The sequence below is a fragment of the Leopardus geoffroyi genome, chromosome X (assembly GCF_018350155.1).
Source record: "Leopardus geoffroyi isolate Oge1 chromosome X, O.geoffroyi_Oge1_pat1.0, whole genome shotgun sequence".
NCBI lineage: Eukaryota > Metazoa > Chordata > Mammalia > Carnivora > Felidae > Leopardus > Leopardus geoffroyi.
Window position 1 is genome coordinate 33,196,677 of NC_059343.1, and position 19,726 is coordinate 33,216,402.

Here is a 19,726-nt window from a genome sequence, read left to right on the forward strand (position 1 = left end):
TACCTTAATAGGCATCTACCTCAAAGGAGCTTCTGGGTTTCTGGGATTAGAGGCAATGTCCGAGACCTGGCTCCATTCAGTGGGGCCCCATTGTGGCACCCAGGAAATAGATGGATGATGCTAGGATGGTTTTTTTTTTTTTTTTAATTTTTAATGTTTATTTATTTTTGAGAGAGAGAGAGAGCAGGGGAGGGGCGGAACTGGACAGAACTGGAAGCGGGCTCCAGGCTCTGAGCTTTCAGCACAGAGCACGATGCAGGGCTCGAACCCACGAACCGTCAGATCATGACCTGAGCTGAAGTCGGACACTTAACTGACTGAGCCACCTAGGCGCCCCAGATGTCAGGATGTTTTAAAAACCTGTCCCATGACGGGGCACCTGGGTGGCTTAGTTGGTTAAGCATCCAACTCCTGATTTGGGCTCAGGTCATGATCTCACAGTTCTGTGGGTTCAAGCCCCGTGTGGGCTCTGTGCTGACAGCATAGAACCTGCTTGGGATTCTTTCTCTCTCCTCCTCTCTCAGCCCCTACCCCGTTCTCTCTCTCTGTTAATAAACATTTAAAAAGTTTAAAAAATTAAACAAAAAAACCTGTCCCTTGAAAACAAAGGCCAGCAGCAGAATATTTCTAACTTTCTGGGCAGATATTCAGGTGCTCTCAACTTCCAATAACAAGTTTCTTCAAAAAATTTAGTAGAAAGACCATATGTGAGACTTTGGAATTTTTTTTTCTTTCTTGGAATCCATTCTGGAATGCCATCTTTTTAAGTAATGTTGCCTTCTAAAGCTCTTGGCTATTTCAGATATTAAACTAGGAACCTAACTGACTGCGCCCCAGGATGGATCTGTGTGTCCTAAAGGTTTTTATTATAGCCAATAATAGTACAGGGTAACTCCAGTGTTATGAAACACTGGAGTTTCTGACCAGAAGGGGATCTAAAGAAATCTAAAAGTCTTTGGGCTTATCCCTATTCAGCAGGTACATTGCATAGCTCTGAGAACTTACCAGGATATTGGAGAAACAGCTGCATTCTTGCATAAAACTTCTTATCTTGCAAAAGATTAAGCTTTGACTGCATGGCTGAGAGAAAGCAACTTCAATGTTGCATTGAAAAATATGGTGTTGTTGAAATGGTATCCTTAAGAGAAACATTAATTCTGAAACCAACCTTGCTCTGCTGTAAGGTTATTGCAACTGCTGTTGCAACACGAGGAGGAAATCCCATTCTTTTGGACAGTTCCTCTTGGGAGAGTTTCATACTGTAGATGAAGTTCCCCAATGTGGCCAAGGAGAATGCTCATTTTTATCGACTCAAAAATTTGCTTTGATTTTAGATATTTATGATGTGTTCTGTTGTATAACAAATTTACTAATCTAATATCAAATATTTAAACAAGCCTACAAAGATTAACTTGACTTCTACAATGTTTTGTCCTCATGAATCTTGTATTACCTACTACCCATTAACACATCCTGTTTTCATTTTTTGCTCCAATTACAGACTTGGAAATGGATTGTTGGTCCCATGTTTCTGTACCTCTGTGAGAGGTTGGTACGGTTTTGGCGATCTCAACAGAAAGTGGTCATCACCAAGGTATTGTCTGGTTTACGAATTACTAATAGCATCTAACTATATCATGAACAAGTTTACCCAAGTTCTCTATATGATTGGTCAGAGCTGTCTTTCACCCGGTTTCTTTCGATTAAACGTAGGGTAGAGAGAAGACCTATAGTTAATTTCAGTCAGTGTACTTAGTTTGATAATCAAGTGGTTGGACCTTTTAACTCGGGGAGCTACGAGTTAACATTTTCTGTTGAAAAATAAAGCCGACTGTTTTGTGTGCATGAATCTCTCTCTCTCTCACTCTCTTTCTCTCTCTCTCTCTCTTTCATTGTGTGTGTGTGTGTGTGTGTGTGTGTGTGTAGAGGGGAGAAGCATACAGTGATGATGTGAGCAGATTAAGAGTGAAGAGGCAAAACACATGAGTTCAAGAGGGCACACACTGAGCCTTAAAATACTCAGATGTTAAAAGAACCAGGGAGCCAAGGGCAGGTCTGACTGAGGTTGAGATAGCATTCCAAGTCTCCCTTTATCTCCTTTTCTGTGCTGTGTATGTAATCATAGAATATCAGAGTTGAAGAATCCAAAGTCTCAAGGAGGTTAGTAACTAAACTGCGTCTAGAATTGAGTTCATCAACACCAGGTACAAGGTGGCCTTTTTTCCCCATGTTTCTATGCTGCTTCTCATTACTAACTATGTAAATATACAACTAATTAAATAGAAATAGAAATTCCTGCTTATAGCTTCAGGAAACAACAGACAAAGCTAGTTTTATCAAATAAAATTTAATTCGACTCAATACAGTTCAACAAATGTTCCATCCTCCACCCAAGCTTTTCTTTCTTGGCATCTATGGAAGGCCAGAGTAAAGTTAGTCCAGCTGGCCTTAGAAATCGTGAAATATAGGAAGCGACAGCACTTCTCCTTTTATGATACTTCTATTGTATTATAAAGAAAAAACCCAAAGATGAGCAAAAAGAGCTGCCACAAAATTTTCCTTATTAGGCCAGACCTGACTAAGCAGACAAGGATTTCCCTTAAACATATTTCAAAGACAAGCTTGTTTTCCTGTGGAGAAAATATTCACTTTCTTCTTATAAACATAGATATTCATTTTCTTCTCAAAAAAGAAAAGAAACAAGATGTCATCCAAAAGTATTCCAGTGTCAATTCTATCTACTGGTACAGTTTATTTAGTTCCATCCCAATTTCGCCTGTGGTATCGAAATTGCAACAGGGTAAAAAATGTTTTCACCATACAAAATTGCAACATGGTGAACATCATTTTCAAAATAATTTTCATAAATTTTTATTTTCTGTTTTCAAAATGAAGCATTGTGGCTCTTTGTTTCAGTGAAGAAAGGAAGTCAGTTGCAGCTTATCATTTAACATCTATTTAAATCACAAGTTTTGGAAATGTTTCGCAATGTGTATCAAAAGGATTTCCCACTTTACTCCTCCTCGCTCATGGAAAGGAAAGTTTCACATTATCAGTCAACATTTGGGAAGCTGCTGTTTTGTTTCTATTGATTTTTCTTTTCCTTGATGTCCCTTGTTCTTTAGTTGTACATAGAAAGTCCTAGGTATCTCAAGAATTGTCCCAGAAATATATTACTTTCTGTATTGTAATCACAGCTTTTGATTGTGTTTTTTAAAATTATTTACCAACTCACCAGTTGATGGATGTCTGAACCGTTTCCAATGTTTTGCTCTTATAAACAAAGCTGTCATGAACACTTGTATACATAGAGAATGAGGATGGCAACGGGTGGTTGGGGCCTGGCTTTGGGAGAGATGGATGGTGTACTTCCCAGGTAGGTAGAAATGTAGAAACAATGCATGGAATCAGGCAGATTCAAGGTGTGGCTCAGGACAAAGATAGACTAGTACCTTAGGCTTGGTTTGGGGGATGTTACTACACTACTAGCCAATGGGGTCTCCTTCTTCTATCCAGCTGCCAAGGCTCTCAATCATCCCCTGGGGAGGCAGGAAGACTGAGCAGGAAGACATCTCTTCTTCCTGTTTGTAGTTACCTGCCTTGACTTCTTGGAGAAAAAAAAATATCACAATAGGCTGGTGTCTTAAGTTAGATTCCCTGGCAAAGACTCTGAAACAGCGAACTGCATACAGAAGGTTTGTTGAGGCATAGTTTCAGGAAAGGAACCTGCAAAAGAAAAGAAAGTCAGGACGGGGGAAGAAATAGCTGACCCTCAATGAGGTTGCAACTGCAGACTCAGCTGATGCTACAGGGAATGCCAGGGTTGGGATGACTCTTGGGAGTTGTCCCAAGTTGAGGAGAGGGGCTCAACTTGTTTTGTTCCGTAGGTGGTCACTCACCCTTTCAAAACCATCGAGCTACAGATGAAGAAGAAGGGATTCAAGATGGAGGTGGGACAATACATTTTCGTCAAGTGCCCCAAGGTGTCCAGGCTGGAGTGGCACCCTTTCACGCTGACCTCCGCCCCTGAGGAAGACTTCTTTAGCATCCATATTCGTATCGTTGGGGACTGGACAGAAGGACTTTTCAATGCTTGTGGCTGTGATAAACAAGAGTTTCAAGATGCTTGGAAACTACCTAAGTAAGTACAAAGTGTGTATGTACGAAAGCGTATGAGTTCAGGGAAAATGTCACTAAATAGCTCCTCTTTTCCCGTCTCTCACTCTACTATCTGTAGAACACACAAGTTCTACAAATATAGGCAGCTATCTCTGTGTTCCCCATTGTATGTGTGTGGTGTGGTTATGCGTATATCTATAAGTCTTGTGTGAAACAAAATATTTGAATCAAACATTAATAACAAATATTCCCAAATTCCTTTAAATGGGTAAGGGTCAAGGCCAAGTTATATTAACTTTTCTAACAAAGTTATAGTGTATCAAAAATGTTCTTACAATTTAATTGATATATGTTATTTGAGGGTAAATGCCACATATTATTCACTTTGTCCCCTCCTTCCCACATGCCTGAGACGGTGCTGGGCACTTAGTAGATGCTAGAGAAAAGCTTGTTGATTCACTCGATGAATACACAAGTGCAAATTGAAGATATTAAATTTATAAGATGTTATGACAGAAAATTCTCAGTTTACCTCAGGGTGTGATGTAAACAGGAATCTCGTGCGTGCGTGCGTGCGTGTGTGCGTGTGTGTGTGTGGTAGGTGAAGGGTGTGGAGAGATGAAAAAACACCCTTGAGAGTTATCAAATGTTTTCAGTTAGCTAAAACTTCCTTTTATTACTTCCAACCACACTGTTGACATCAGGTTCATTACTTGAAAGCTATTTCAGAAAAGAAAGTGCCCCATAGATACGTCGTCCCGGTTCGATGTGACATATTGCACACACCCCCAGTGAAAACCTGTGCCCCATCCTACTCTGAAGTGCAAGATAGCCCCGTAACCATCTCCTCACACGCCTTCTTCCAGGATAGCTGTTGATGGGCCCTTTGGCACCGCCAGTGAAGACGTGTTCAGTTATGAGGTGGTGATGTTGGTGGGAGCAGGGATCGGGGTCACACCCTTCGCATCCATTCTCAAGTCCGTCTGGTACAAATATTGCAATAATGCCACCAATCTGAGGCTCAAAAAGGTAAGTTCTCTCATTTTTCACAGGGCTCGGATAAGGTCGTTAGGTTCTGCCTAGTGAAGCCTGAGAGAGACTTCAGGGCAGAGGCTGGCAGAGACCAAAGGAAGTGAAGACAAGTTCTGCGTGGTTGCAGCGAGACCGACTTCTCATAAAAGGGCGATTTGAGAAGTTAAATGTGCTTTCACAGAAGCAGGTCTATTATCGAAAGCAATGTACTATGCTCGTACAGCGTTAGTAGAAATTCACAAGAAACGAAGATGCGACAGAAAGTGTTCACAACCCCGGTCCAGTAGCTATTGTTTTTGTGTATTCTCTTCCAATATTTCCCCACAAGTTTACATACTCCTGGAAAGTTGTACATATACCTTCATGTCCTGCTTTAGCAGAAACATATTATGGTGTTTTTCAGTGTTGTCACAGGCTTTATAATGATCCTTTTTAATGATTCCTCCGCGTTCCATTGAGAGGATATAGAAAAACTTTTCTATCATCCTGTGTTAGACATTGAGATTGATTCCATTTCCAGTCCCCCAGTACTTTTTAGTTTGCAAGGGGAGGGCAGGAGACATGTCCTTTCATGAAACGTTTACTTTCTTCTGGGCAGCTCCTCAGAATAAATTCCCAGGGCATTTTTTTGGTCACATGTAAATTTGGTTTCCTTGCCTGGTAAAGGACACCTTGAATGAAACGTGAGTCATTCTAATAACTATAGAGGTAACCTCTAATAGGGACATGGAATGTACCTTGACTTTTCATTCTCCCCTTTCTCTCTTTACTGTATGGAGGAGGAACTCAGGAATGCCTGATCCTATTGTGCACAAAGGAAGCCAGGGATCTGGGGTGGGTAAGGGCAGACCTAGAGGGAAAGTGGGGAGCTAATGTTTTTTCCTAAGTCATGTACTTCTGAGACCAAGCTATTGATTTACTGCCCCGCCAGTGTGAAGGCCAGCACAGGTTCACGTGAGCTAGCTTATGAAACGCCCAGCGCTTTCTGAAAACCTATGTTTCCAGGCATTCTGAGCAGCAGGAAAAAGTCGAGTGGGGGGAAGAGCAGAAATCCATATATCAGTTGTGATAAGGCCTATTTAAATCTAGACTGCTTCATGATCTGTGGCTCTTGCAGATATACTTCTACTGGCTCTGCCGGGACACGCACGCCTTTGAGTGGTTTGCCGACTTGCTGCAGCTGCTGGAGACCCAGATGCTGGAGAGGAATAACGCCGGCTTCCTCAGCTATAACATCTACCTCACCGGCTGGGATGAGTCTCAGGTGAGGGCGACGTCCCAGATCTCAGGTCCTTCCCCCAGTGTCCAGAGCTGACTGACTTCCCTTTGGTTATGGGAGTATTTTGTGTACCGTTTTTACCAAGAACTGTTGATGGATTTCAGTGATCCAGCCTGTCCACCCTCACTCAATATCCCCACGTGTTCAGACTAACGAGCCTAGATTCAAAGTTAGTACCTGAGGAACAGATCAAAGCTAAGGAACCTACAAGGGAATAGGTGCCATGACTTTGACTGTATTAAAGCCACATTCCTACCAGGGGACTCAGACCAGGTGGACAAGATGATCCACCTCTCTTTATATCTCTCTCTCTCTCTATCTCTACCTTTATATCAGTATACACACACACATATTCCTCTAATTTTATGTTTATGTGTGTTTTTCAATATACACAATACATGTAATAAGTAGTAATAATAACTGCTCATAGTTATTAAGCCTATACTATGTGCTAGGTACTTTTATTAGTGTTTAAATAGATTGTCTAATTCAATCCTAACAACAGCCCTATGAAACAGCTACTGTTATTATTCATACTTTATAAGTGAGAAAACCAAAGCCCAGAACAGGTTAGGTCATTTGTCCAAAGGTACTGAACTAGTAAGAGGCAGAGGCAGAATGTCCCAGAGCCTGCACTCTTAACAACTCCCAGGAGTTCATGATTATCATTTATATTTGATAATATATTGAAATATAGTTAATGAAGATGATATATATTGTGTATATATGTATATATGTATGTATGTATGTATGTAGCATATATGTATGCATGTATATATATATGTGGGTATAGTATACTATGTAATGCATGAGACGTAACACATTATACACACACACACACACACACACAAACACGTACCCCTCCCTCCAGGCACATTGCAAAATTTCATGTTTGCAATGAAAGCATTCTACAATTTATAAGACAGCCCCTGCAACAAAGAGCTATCTGGCTTCAAATGTCAAAAGTGTTGACACTGAGAAATTCTGAAACAAGTTAATGATTCCTAGGGGGTAACATCTTTCTAAGTAAGCAAACATTAATTACTTGTCCTGGAAGCAACAGAAGCTATCCCCCTGTGTGAGGAGCTAAGGCAAGAGTGTCTGCCTATCACTGGCCAGTGTCTCTACTGGCCATAGCCACACATTGGTGCCTGGTGTTTGTGAAAACTGGTTTCTCATTTGGGTTTTGGTGTATTGTTTATCATAGACTCGCTGGGTCTTAGATGAGTCTGGTTGCAAGTGTAGATCCAGGGACACATGACCATGAAAAGTGCTGCTCTAGAAAAATGGGACTTCGCAATGCCACTTCTGTAATTTTAAAAGCAAAACAACAACAAATATTTGATCAAAATGAGACCGGGGGAAAATATATAATATATAAATCACTTGGCAGTTTTATTATTTAAAAACTCACACACCATTTTTTAAATGGGAAATGTATTTGCATTGAAAAACAATTATTTTGCTTTACAAAACTGGTCTCTACAGGGTTATGAAACCCGACTGGCCACCCTTCTTAGCCCATCATCCATCCCCTGTACAGTGAATTGAAAATCTGACTTAAGTTTTAAATACATTTAATTAACCACTTTTATGAAAAATATTTGTTGTTCAAACTGAGGCTCCCTAGAAGGGTGGCAGAAAACAACGTGTGACTGTGTGTGTACACACACACATACACACACACACACACAGACTAACTTTAGACTTGATTTGTTGTCTCATTGTGTTACCAAAATATCAGTGCATTTTAATCTGTTTTAGTTCTTAGCAATTCTCCTAAAGGTCTGCCCTTCTAGATTGTAAGTTACCTGAGGAGACCCAGTTTTTTCATCTTTGTTTACCTTCTAGCCTTCAACTATATCTATATATATATATATATATATATATATATATATATTCAACTATATATATATATTAAACTATATATATATTCAACTATATATATATATTCAACTATATATATATATTCAACTATATATATATATATATACACATATATATATAGTTAAAACGGATAGTGAAACTTCATTTGTGAGATATGTAAAGATATCTGTGGGTTTTTTTATAGCATGTCTCTGCTTTGTGAATTCATGTCCTTTCCTACAGGCCAATCACTTTGCTGTGCATCACGATGAGGAGAAAGACGTGATCACAGGCCTGAAACAAAAGACCTTGTATGGACGGCCCAACTGGGATAATGAATTCAAGACAATTGCGAGTCAACACCCAAAGTAAGGAGTCCCCCACCACAGTGTTCTTGAGGCCCATGGCCTGCCTAAAGCAGCAACTCTCAAACACGGCTCGATTTGTGTGCTCTGAAAACCAGAACACCTAGGTTACTATCTGCACACCCAATAAAATTTTCTAGATATGTATGACTTTACAAGAGAGTCTTTAAATCACACGAAAATTACCTGGAGAATTATTATAAACAAAGATGCTTGGGCCCCCCACCTCCACGTTTCTGAACCTTTTCCTCCTAAGAAGGGTCGTAACTTGGTTCTTTTCTTTCAGCTCCTAAATTTCACCAGTGTATGTACTTCTTCTAATTTAATACGATTCATACTTTTATTATTAAGGAGACACCATCCCCACTTTCAGTTTTAGTTTTGGGGTCTAAAATCATAAGTTGTTAGACATCCTAAGGTCCTTTCTGCCTTCATTAAAGCTTTAGCCGTTCTGAAACTTTGAGGGGATCCTCTATCTTACTAGAACTCACGATAAACTCAAGAATCACCACGAACACACCCTTCAGGCCATTGCTTTGTACACTTTAATGAGCATATAAATCACTTGGGGATCTTTTCACAATGCAGATGCTGATTTAGTAAGTCTGGGGTGGGAGTCGAGAACCTACATTCTTAAAAAGCGGACTAGGAGGCTACTGGTCTGGAACCACACCTTGAGGAACGAGACTTTAGAATCAAAAACACAGAGAGATGAATCCCCACCAAGCTGTTGGCCGAGTTGGTGAACCTAAAGCAGATTTGTTCCTGATTTCAAGATGCTGGAGACGGTTTGGGGACATAGAGCCCTGAAGTGAAGTAGCCCACAGACTCACGAATTCACCACCATTTTCTCTGTGGTAGAGGTCTCTGTAAACTCTACTTGAATGTCATTTCCCAGGGCGGTCAACTGACTTTTGGAGCTGTTGCCACAAACAGGGCTGAACCACTCTCCTGCAGGGTAATCTGAACTCTGCCATTAGTGGAAAAGACACAGGGGCAGAGGGAAATAAGAGATCCCCCCACGTGCTTTGTAGTCTATCTCATCCAAAAGCCTAAAACTGTTTATTTTTCCTTTCTTTCCCCAAAGTACCAGAATAGGAGTTTTCCTCTGCGGACCTGAAGCCTTGGCGGAAACCCTCAATAAACAGTGCATCTCCAACTCTGAGTCTGGCCCTCGGGGAGTGCATTTCATTTTCAACAAGGAAAACTTCTAACTGGTCTCTTCCACGAGGAAATCAGTGAGGATTATGCTGCCAAGTACCCAACCCAATAATGCTAGTTGATAATGTAAGTTCCCCCCTTAAAAAGAGAGAGAAAATGAAGTTACAATGTGCAGGTTTTCCCTGAAAGGGATGTCAAAGATGTCAAAGATCATTTGATAGTGGTAATTTGCATTTGTATGGGGCTTTATGGTTTTCAGAGCACTTTTACAAACTGTATTTCATTTTTCACTCACAGTAATGCCAGAGAAAGGTAGGACAAGGATTCCTGGACTCAGTATTTAGGATAAAAAAAATAGGGACTCGAAATGGTGAAGTAACTTCCTTAACATTATGAAGCTTGGTCCTAGTGCACGTCGCTCCGGGTTTTGTGGTCTTTCCATGATACCAGGCTGCCTTAAAGTAAGAACTGGGACAAATAGGTATGTGATATGCCCATCTGCTTTTAAAAAGCATCTACCCCTTGTTTTATTTAAATACACACACAAAATGTCTCTTATTTGTGTGGCTAATGTTTTATTGTCATATCATCATCATCATCATCATCATCATCATCACCATCAACAAATTTATGCCCTAGAAATGAAAATCCCCAGCTTTACTGTGTAGCTATTGAATTCACACCCCATAGAATGTTCTAGATATCCATGAGTTCAAGAGAGAGCCTCTAAATCACTGTTAGTGTGGCCAGAAACAGTTGTTTTTTTTTTCTTAGAACTGCTTCTATTTCTGGAAACTAAAACAGCTTTATTTGCCCCACCCTCTGAAGCCACAGATATTTAGAACTACTTTGGTAATGAGGAAGGAAGAAAAGAAAGCTGGGGGAAGGGCACAAGACTGGTTTAGGAGGAAAGGGTGAGGGAAGGGGGAAGAGAACAGGAGAATGAAAGAAAGCAAAAAAGTTCTCACACTGGTCACTTTCCACCCTAGATTTCTTAGTCTTGTTATGTATTGAATGTAATTGAAGGAGGCTTACACATAATTCATTTTATTTTGATTACATGTGGTATTGAATCTGAGATTCTGGTTGCAAGTTTTGACGCTGGATGGGCATATGCATTGGACTGGGATGAAGTAGTAATAACTCAGTTGTTCCTTTGGGCTCCCGGGACATGCAGGTCACTGAGGGCTGGTCCCGACAAGTCAGGCTTGCTGTGAGAATGTTGCCTCCCCAGAATGTCCCAGGAAGGTTTTTACTTAGAGAAACTTAGGTCCAGCCTGTTCATACTGAAACCCAGGTATCACTTGATTCATTCACCAAATTTTTATTGTGCTATTTACTATGACTCAGGCTCTGTGCTCATAGTTTCAGTTCTTTATAACAATGTGTGAAGAAGCAATCACAGTTCTGAAAATTCTGAGAATCCTGGCCGTCTCTAACCCTGTGGCATGAGTAAAACCAACTCCCTTGTTGCTCTGAAAATATTTCTCCAGGGTTTTTTACCTTGATACCAGAATAGTTACCAAAACAGAGAGCCCTGTCCTGTGTTATCCTGGTTACGAGATGAAAAATGAAGTGTAAAAGTGCTCGCCATTACCATATTCTTCTCCCAAGCAGCTAGCTGCCAGCTGCCAATACAGCTTTTTCAGCTTTTAGTATTTAGCGCTTAGCAACAGGTACCAAGAGGATGATTAAGCATTGTTTTTTAATCTCAACGCTATGAAGGCTTCTCTGAGTTGTCCTGCTTTTGCAATATTGCATTTATGAAATTTGAATGCTTGTAGGTGCTGTATTTGAGTACTTTGGTGGGGAGGGGGGGCTCTGGGATATAATCCTAGGAAGAACTGTTAAAACCTTGCTCAACTATTAAAATTGATGAGCTTCTGTTGGTGTCTGTGTTATTGATCTTCTTCATATTAAAGGGTGGATTCAAACAGCAAAGATTTGCTCTGCCCCAGTGGGGTTGAGAGTCTGTGTTTTTGCACGTGACATGCCAAACATGTCATGATTTATGGGTTGGGAAGGGAAAACTGGGTACTGAGTTCTATTGCTCATGTCCTAGGGACCCTCACAGCACTGGTAGGAGACAATACAGTGTCACCTCACCTTTTGGAAAGAATCTCAAAGACAAAGAACCCCTAGTCTGAGCCCCACATCAGGCTCTGTGCTGACAGCTCAGAGTCTGGAATCTGCCTCGGATTCTGTGCCTCCCTCTCTCTCAGCCCCTACCCCCCCCCCCCCAAAAAAAAAAATAAACATTTAAAAACTTTTAAGAAATGCTGGTTAATCCAAGTCATGTTAATTTTTATTACTTTTATTCATTTATATTTATTTATAATGTTTCTTTAGCTTTATTGAGGTATAATTGACCAATAAAATTGTAAGATATTTAAAGCATACCACATGATGATTCACCAAAGAATGTTTTTCCAAAGAACAACTTTTACCTATATAACCACAAGGCAGTGAACAAATCCAAGAAATTTAACACTGTCACAGAACTAACGTTTACTCTCTAGGCTATGTACAAGTGACGTTGTATCCTCAGTGCACTGCGTTAGAGGGTAGCCATTGTCGGTTGGTCCTGTTATTGATGGTATTAAGTTTGATCACCAGGTTTCTCTGTATAAATGGAAAGGTTTCATTTTACTTCTGTAACTAGTAAGTCACATTTGGGGAATACTTTGGGACCTTACAAATCTCATTTTCTCCAATAGCCTTTTACCCAGTCGTTTTAGCATACATTAATGAAATTTCACTGAATCAATTTTTACAACGATGGTTACAAAATATCTGTATTCTGAAACCTCAGTAATCTGCCAATTTCGTTTCTTTTTTTCCTAGATTTTTTTGAGATATAATTGACATATAACATTATGTAAGTTAAGATGTACAAAGAGTTGATTCAATATATTTATATATTGCAAAATGATTACCACCGTAGTGTTAGCTAACACCTCCATCTCATCACATACTTACCAATGATTTTTTTTTTTGATGAACACATTTAAGATTTAGTCTCTTAGCAACATCCAAGTATACAATACAGTATTATTAGCCATAGTCACCATGCTGTGCCTTAGATCCCCAGAACATTTTCATCTTGTAACTGTAAATTTGTACACTTTAACCAATATCTCTCCATTTCCCCCACACCCCAGCACCTGGTAACCACTGTTTCTCTGAGTGCGGCTTCTTTAGATTCCATATATATGTGAGATCATACCGCATTTGTCTTTCTTTGTCTGACTTATTTCACTTAACATAATGCCCTCAAGGTTCATCCAGGTTGCTGCAAATTGCAGAATTTCCTTCTTTCTCATGACTGAGAAAGAAAAATGTTATTCCATACACAATGGAATATTATTATATTATGTATACAAATATATATTTTATAATATTATAAATAAAATATATATATTTAAATATATAAATATTATATATATATAACGTTTCCTTTATCAATTCATCTGTCGATGGGCACTTAGGTTGTTCCACATCTTGGCTGTTGTGAAATCATGCTGCAGTAAACACGGGAATGAAGATATCTCTATGAGATACTAATTTCAATTCTTTTGGATATATGCCCAGAAGTGGGATTGCTGGATCATAGGGTAGTTCTGTTTTTAATTTTTTGAAGAACCTGCGTGTTGTTTTCCATAGTGGCTGCACCAATTTACATTCCCAACAACAGTGCACAAGGGGTCCCTTTTCTCCCCACTCTTGCCAACACTCATCATCTCTTGTCTTTTTGATGATGGCCATTCTAACAGGTGCGAGGTGATATCTCATGGTGGTTTTGATTTGCATTTCTCTGATGATGAGTAATGTTGAGAACCTTTTCATGTACCTGTTGCCCATTTATATGTCTTCTTTGGAAAACTGTCTATTTAATTCCTCTGCCAATTTTTTAAAATGTTTATTTATTGGGGGGGGGGGTTGGGCAGAGATAGAGGAGGACAGATGATCTGAAACAGGCTCCGTGCTGACAGCAGAGAGCCCGATGCAGGACTTGAACTGACAAACTGTGAGATCATGACCTGAGTCGAAGTCAGACACTTAACCGACTGAGCTACCCAGGTGCCCTCTCCGCCCGGTTTTTAATTGGATTGCTTGATTTTGCTATTGAGTTTTAGGAGGCTCTTTATATATTTTGGATATTAACCCCTTATCCAATGTATGATTTGCAAACATTTTACCCCACTCAGTAGGTTGCCTTTTCATTTTGTTTGTCATTTCCTTCACTGTGTAGAAGCTTTTTGTCTGTTTGATGTAGTCCCACTTATAAATTATTGCTTTTATTGTTTGTGGTTTTGGTGTCATATCCAGGAAATCACTGCCAAGACTAACATCAAGGAGTTTTTTCCTTATGTTTTCTTCTAGGAGTTTTATGGTTTCAGGTCTTACAGTCATGTCTTTAATCCATTTCAAGTTCATGTTTGCCAGTAGTGTCAGATAGAATAATTTCATTCTTCTGCATGTAGTTATCCAGTTTTCCAAGCACCACTTACTGAAGAGACTATCTTTCCCCCCCCCACTGAGTATTCTTGGCTCTCTTGTCATATATTAGTTGACCATATATGGGGGTTTATCTTTAGGCTCTCAATTCTGTTTCATTGGTCCATGTGTCTGCTTTTATGCCAGCACCATACTGTTTTGATTACTATAGCTTTGTAGCATAGTTTGCCTCTAACTTTGTTCTTTCTCAGGATTGCTTTGGCTACTCGGGGTCTTTTGTGGCTCTATACAGATTTTAGAATTGTTTATTCTATTTCTGTGAAAAGTGTCATTGGTATTTTGATAGGGATTGCATTGAATCTATAGATGGCTTTGGATAATATGGACATTCTAACTATTAATTCTCCTGATGCATAACACAGGATATCTTACCATTTGTCTCTATCTTTTTCAGTTTCTTTCATTCAATTCTTGTAGTTGTCAGTATACAGATATTTCACCACCTTGGTTAAATTTATTCCTAAGGATTTTATTATTTTTGATGCTATTGTGAATGGGAGTGTTTTGTTTCTTTTTTAGATCTTTTGTTGTTAGTGTATAGAAACACAACTGTTTTTGATTTTTGTATCCTGCAACTTTACTGAATTCATTGATTAGTTCTAGCTTTTTTTGGGTGGAGTCTTGACAATTCTCTCTATGCAAGATCATATCATCTACAAACAAAGACAATTTTAATTTTCCTTTACTATTTGGATGTCTTTTATTTAATTTTCTTGCCTGATTGCTCTGGCTAGGACTTCCAGTACTCTGTTGAATAGAAGTGATGAGAGGGGGCACCTTTGTCCTGTTCCTGATGTTAGAGAAAAAGCTTTCAACCTTTCACCATTGAGTATGATATTAGCTGTGGGTTTGTCAATGTATGGCCTTTATTGTCTTGAGGTATTTTCATTCTATACCCAATTTATGAGAATTTTTATCCTGAAAGGATATTGAATTTTGTCAAATGCTTTTTCTACATCTATTGAGATGACCATATGATTTTTATCTTTCTATTAATGTGATATATTACATTTATTGATTTGTGTATATTGAATAATCTTTGAATCCCAGGGAAAAATCCCCCTTGACCGTGGCATGCAATTCTTTTAGTGTGCTGCTGAATTTGGTTTATTAGTATTTTGTTGAGAATCTTGGCATCTGTGTTCATTACCCTATAATTTTTTTTTATCTTGTGATGTCCTTATCTGGCCCTGGTATCAGGATAATACTGGCTTCATAATATGAATTTGGGAATGTTCCCTTCTCCTCAATTTTTTGGAAAAGTTTGGGAAAGGTTGGGGTTAATTCTTCTTTAAATGTTTGGTTGGATTCACCAGTGAAACTATCTGGTCCTAGAGTTTTCTATGTTGGGAGGTTTTTGATTATTGATTCAGTCTCCTTACTCTTTTTTTGGTTTGTTCAGATTTTGTATTTCTTCATGACTCAGCCTTGGTAGATTGTATGTTTCTAAGAATTTATCCATTTCTTCTGGGTTATCCAGTTTGTGTTCTCTCATGATCCTTTGTATTTCTGTAATATCAGTTATAATGTCTCTTTCATTTCTGATTTTATTCATTTGAGTCCTATCTCTTTTATTATGAGTTAGTCTAGCTAAACTTTTGTCAATTTTGCTTATCTTTACAAAAATACCAGGTCTTAGTTTCATTGATCTTTTCTGTTATTTCTCTGGTGTTTGTTTTATTTATTTTTGCTCTGATCTTTATTTCCTTCCTTCTGCTAACTTTGGGCTAGCAGTTTGTTGTTCTATTTCTAGTTCTTTGAGGATTAAAGTGAGGTTGCTTATTTGAGTTGTTTCTTAATGTAGGCATGTATTGCTATGAACTTCCCTCATAGAACTGCTTTTGCAGCATCCCATAACTTTTGACATATTGGGTTTCCATTTTTGTCTGTTTAGGGATATTTCTTGACTTACCTTTGATTTCTTTTTTGATCCATTGGTTATTCAGGAATGTGTTATTTAATCTCCATGTATTTGTAAAATTTCCAGTTTCCTCCTGCTATTGATTTCTAGTTTTGTACCATTGTGGTCCGAAAAGACACTTAGGATTTCAGTCTTCTTAAATTTGCTAAGACTTGTTTTATGACCTATCATTTGATCTATCCATGGCATCAATAACTATGTGGTCCTTAGTGAGCACTGTGAGGAGTCTTCAATGTCTGCAAGGGCTGTTGGGGTTCGAAATAGCACCTCCAGTTCCAGTAGTTAAAGATCAGGGTAGGCAGTGGTGGTGTCCAGAACTGGTGGTATAATACACACACTTGACTACAGGGGCCAGCTGCAGGTGCCTATGTAGTGGCTGGGGTCAGCTGTAGACACACTCGTAATGATGGGCACCAGAACAGGTAACAAGGACCGGGGCTAACTATGGGCTCACTAGCAGCTGCAGAGGACCTGGATGTTGGTGTGCTCTCCTATGGTTGCATACTCTCCTCACAGGAATGCACACTGCAGTGGAGGCTGGTGACAGGTTCAGGCTGGGAGTGTACACATATAAAGCCAGAGGGGTTAGTTATAGGTAGGCATGGTGGTGCCAGCCAGTGATGGAAGATGGGGCTTGATCCGGGTCCACAAGCAGCTGCAAAGGCCCTAGTTGTTGATGCAGCACCCATGGCTGTATACTCTTCCCCTGTGCTTGATGGCCGCAGTGGAAGCCAATGACTGGTGTCAGGCCAGTGGTGGGCAGGTACACAGCTGAAGGGGCTAGCCTTCAGATCAAGTATAGTAGTGGGGTCAGCTAGGGGGTCCTAGACTGATGTCTTAAATTTGTGCAGCTGCAGAAGCTAGAGCTGGCTGTGAGCATGGCTCCTGGGCTCTGGTGGGGATGGGCAGGGACTTTGGTGGGTGCGTCTCAACACTTGTCCAGCCACAGAGACTTCAAAGGCTGCAGGTGCTGGTCCCAGGCTCTGGTAAGGATGGGAGGGGGAAGGGAGCAGGAGAACTCAAGCAGCCGGCATCAGCGAATGAATATCCTTGGGGCAAAAGTTAGAGAGATGTGCACGGGGTCCATGGCAGCTGTGCTGGCCTCTGGCCTCATCAGTGGCAAAATCTACTGAGTTCTTCTGCAGAGCAGGTCTCTATGAACAATGGCTGCTGCTGTGTGTTTGCTAACAACAGCCTCTGTTTTTCTTCCATATTCTTAGCTGGCTCAATACATCTCAACTTTGCAGGTCTGGGTGGGGTAAAGGTGAAGCGGAACCTTTATGCAGTGTCCCAGAAGGCTGGGGAAGCTGGTCACTTAGCCCACTATTCGGATGAGAGAAACTCTTTCTAACTGGGAAGTTCCTTCTTGGTGTTAACAATGCTGGCCTGGGAGATGGGATGATGCAGGCAAAATGAATTTGTTTTCCTTCTCTTGTTGTGTTATTAATCTCAGTTTTTTTGTTCAACTGTGTTTCTAAAGTGTCCTAAGTGGACTCAAGAGCTCTCCCAGAGCTGTTTTTGTTCATGCATAGTGTCTAATTATTATCTCTGTGGGGAGGAAGGCTGGGGAGCTGACTTCTCCTATGTTACCATTTATTCCATGTAACCTAATTTTTACTTTCAAATTAAAATAAGATAGGACCTATCAAGAAATGAAAGTATCTTTCTTGGAGTAAAGAAGTCTCTAGGATGACTCAATAATACGTATAAAATTGGGGCACCTGGGTGGTACAGTCAGTTAAGCCTCTGACTTCAGCTCAGGTTATGATCTCATGGTTCATGGGTTCGAGCCTCAAGTTGGGCTCTGTGCTGACAGCTCAGAGCCTGGAGCCTGCTTCAGATTCTGTGTCTCCCTCTCTCTCTGCCCCTCCCCCACTTGTGCTCTGTCTCTCTCTCTCTCAAATATAAATATACATTAAAAGATTTTAACAATATGTATGAAATCTACTTTTTGGTATTTATTTTATTTATAACGTATCTCTATCTGGCAGAGACTGGCCAACTATTGTACATTACATGAATGTGTGCATGTATGTGTATGTGTGTGTGTGTGTATTATGAAATAAAATTGTATGAGGATGAAGGTAAGTTATAAAGGGACAGAATTTCACAACTGTAAGTGTTGTTGGGTGAAAAATAAATTGCTGATGTAGGCTAGGTTGTCTGACCCCTAGAGATTTCTAACAATTTAACAAAAGATCCACCAGGTGGCCTGAGATTCTTTTAAAACTGTAGTTTTTGTCATCTTGATGAGGAATCTCAACAATTGGATATTCCAATTAATACTCATAATTGCTAACAGATTAGAAGTTTTTAAGGAAGCAGTTTAGGGGCGCCTGGGTGGGTCAGTCGGTTGGGCGTCCGACTTCGGCTCAGGTCATGATCTCGCAGTTCATGGATTCGAGCCCCGCATCGGGCTCTGGGCTGACGGCTCAGAACCTGGAGCCTGTTTCAGATTCTGTGTCTCCCTCTCTCTCTGACCCTCCCCCGTTCATGCTCTGTCTCTCTCTGTCTCAAAAATAAATAAACGTTAAAAAAATTAAAAAAAAAAGGAAGCAGTTTAAAGTATAAGAAGAAACTAAATTTTGATGCATACTGGGTTGTGGAAAGATTGTACGTGAACAGCAGCCACCGTGAGTTTATTTTCACAATATTGCTCTGAGAGCCAATGACCTGGGCACTGTGCCTGTCTGACTTTTGAAAACAGCCCAAAGTATTGTAGTCTGAAATTTATCCATCAGAGAAGACTGCTTCAAATATAGTAAGCTTGATTTCTATGAAAATCAGGCTCAAAAGTTCTTCATAAATTTTAGAATTACATTAAAATATTAAGTAATCCCTAAGGGTACCATTATGTTAGATCACTTGATTGCTAAACAGTGCTTCCTGTTTTTAGTCATGCAATTCCCAATTAAGTAACAATAAAATCTCTAACCTTCCCACTCCCATGGAAACAGCTAAACATCACTCCTTCAAGTCAGATGGGGGGAAATTCAGGGCATAATGAAGGAGTCATCTTTGTCCTTCCTAAGAGATTTGAGAGCAAGTTTCAGAGCTCCTTGCACAGGTTGATTTAAAAAAATCACGCTGCCTAAACATCTCCTGAGGTTAATTAATGTGTCTGTGTTGGCTAAAGATCACCAGGGCACACCATTCACATGGTGGTTATTCCAGATCTAGCTACCGACGGTTCACAGAGCTATCTGATCATCCTGTTTTCCAGTTGGAGGCTCTGTATCACCCACAGCTAAAATATTAAACTCAGACATCTGTGTTGACAACTTTCTGCTGCATTTATCACCTGGCGTTTCATTCTGCTAGGGCAACCGTGCCTGTGACTTTACTGAGATCAAAGGCAACAGTCAGCTGACCACTTCCAACTCACAATGGAAGTAGGCTGTAAAACACCCTTTAAGATGGTGAGTTTTGCACTTTTTTCTTTTGTAGCAAATGTTCAGCAAACTT

The 19,726-nt window shown here is 40.0% G+C and overlaps 1 protein-coding gene across 1 annotated transcript in view; it reads left to right on the forward strand.

Moving 5' to 3' along the window:
- LOC123594326 (cytochrome b-245 heavy chain) overlaps positions 1-11,706 on the forward strand; it is a 33,764-nt gene extending 22,058 nt beyond the window's left edge. Inside the window, exons 8-13 of the mRNA XM_045471129.1 lie at positions 1,502-1,594; positions 3,888-4,141; positions 4,986-5,148; positions 6,269-6,415; positions 8,540-8,664; positions 9,749-11,706. Coding sequence (XP_045327085.1) covers positions 1,502-1,594; positions 3,888-4,141; positions 4,986-5,148; positions 6,269-6,415; positions 8,540-8,664; positions 9,749-9,875 — 909 coding nt within the window. The 3' untranslated portion in view covers positions 9,876-11,706. The remainder of the gene's footprint in view (positions 1-1,501; positions 1,595-3,887; positions 4,142-4,985; positions 5,149-6,268; positions 6,416-8,539; positions 8,665-9,748) is intronic.
- The last annotated feature ends 8,020 nt before the right edge of the window (positions 11,707-19,726 follow it).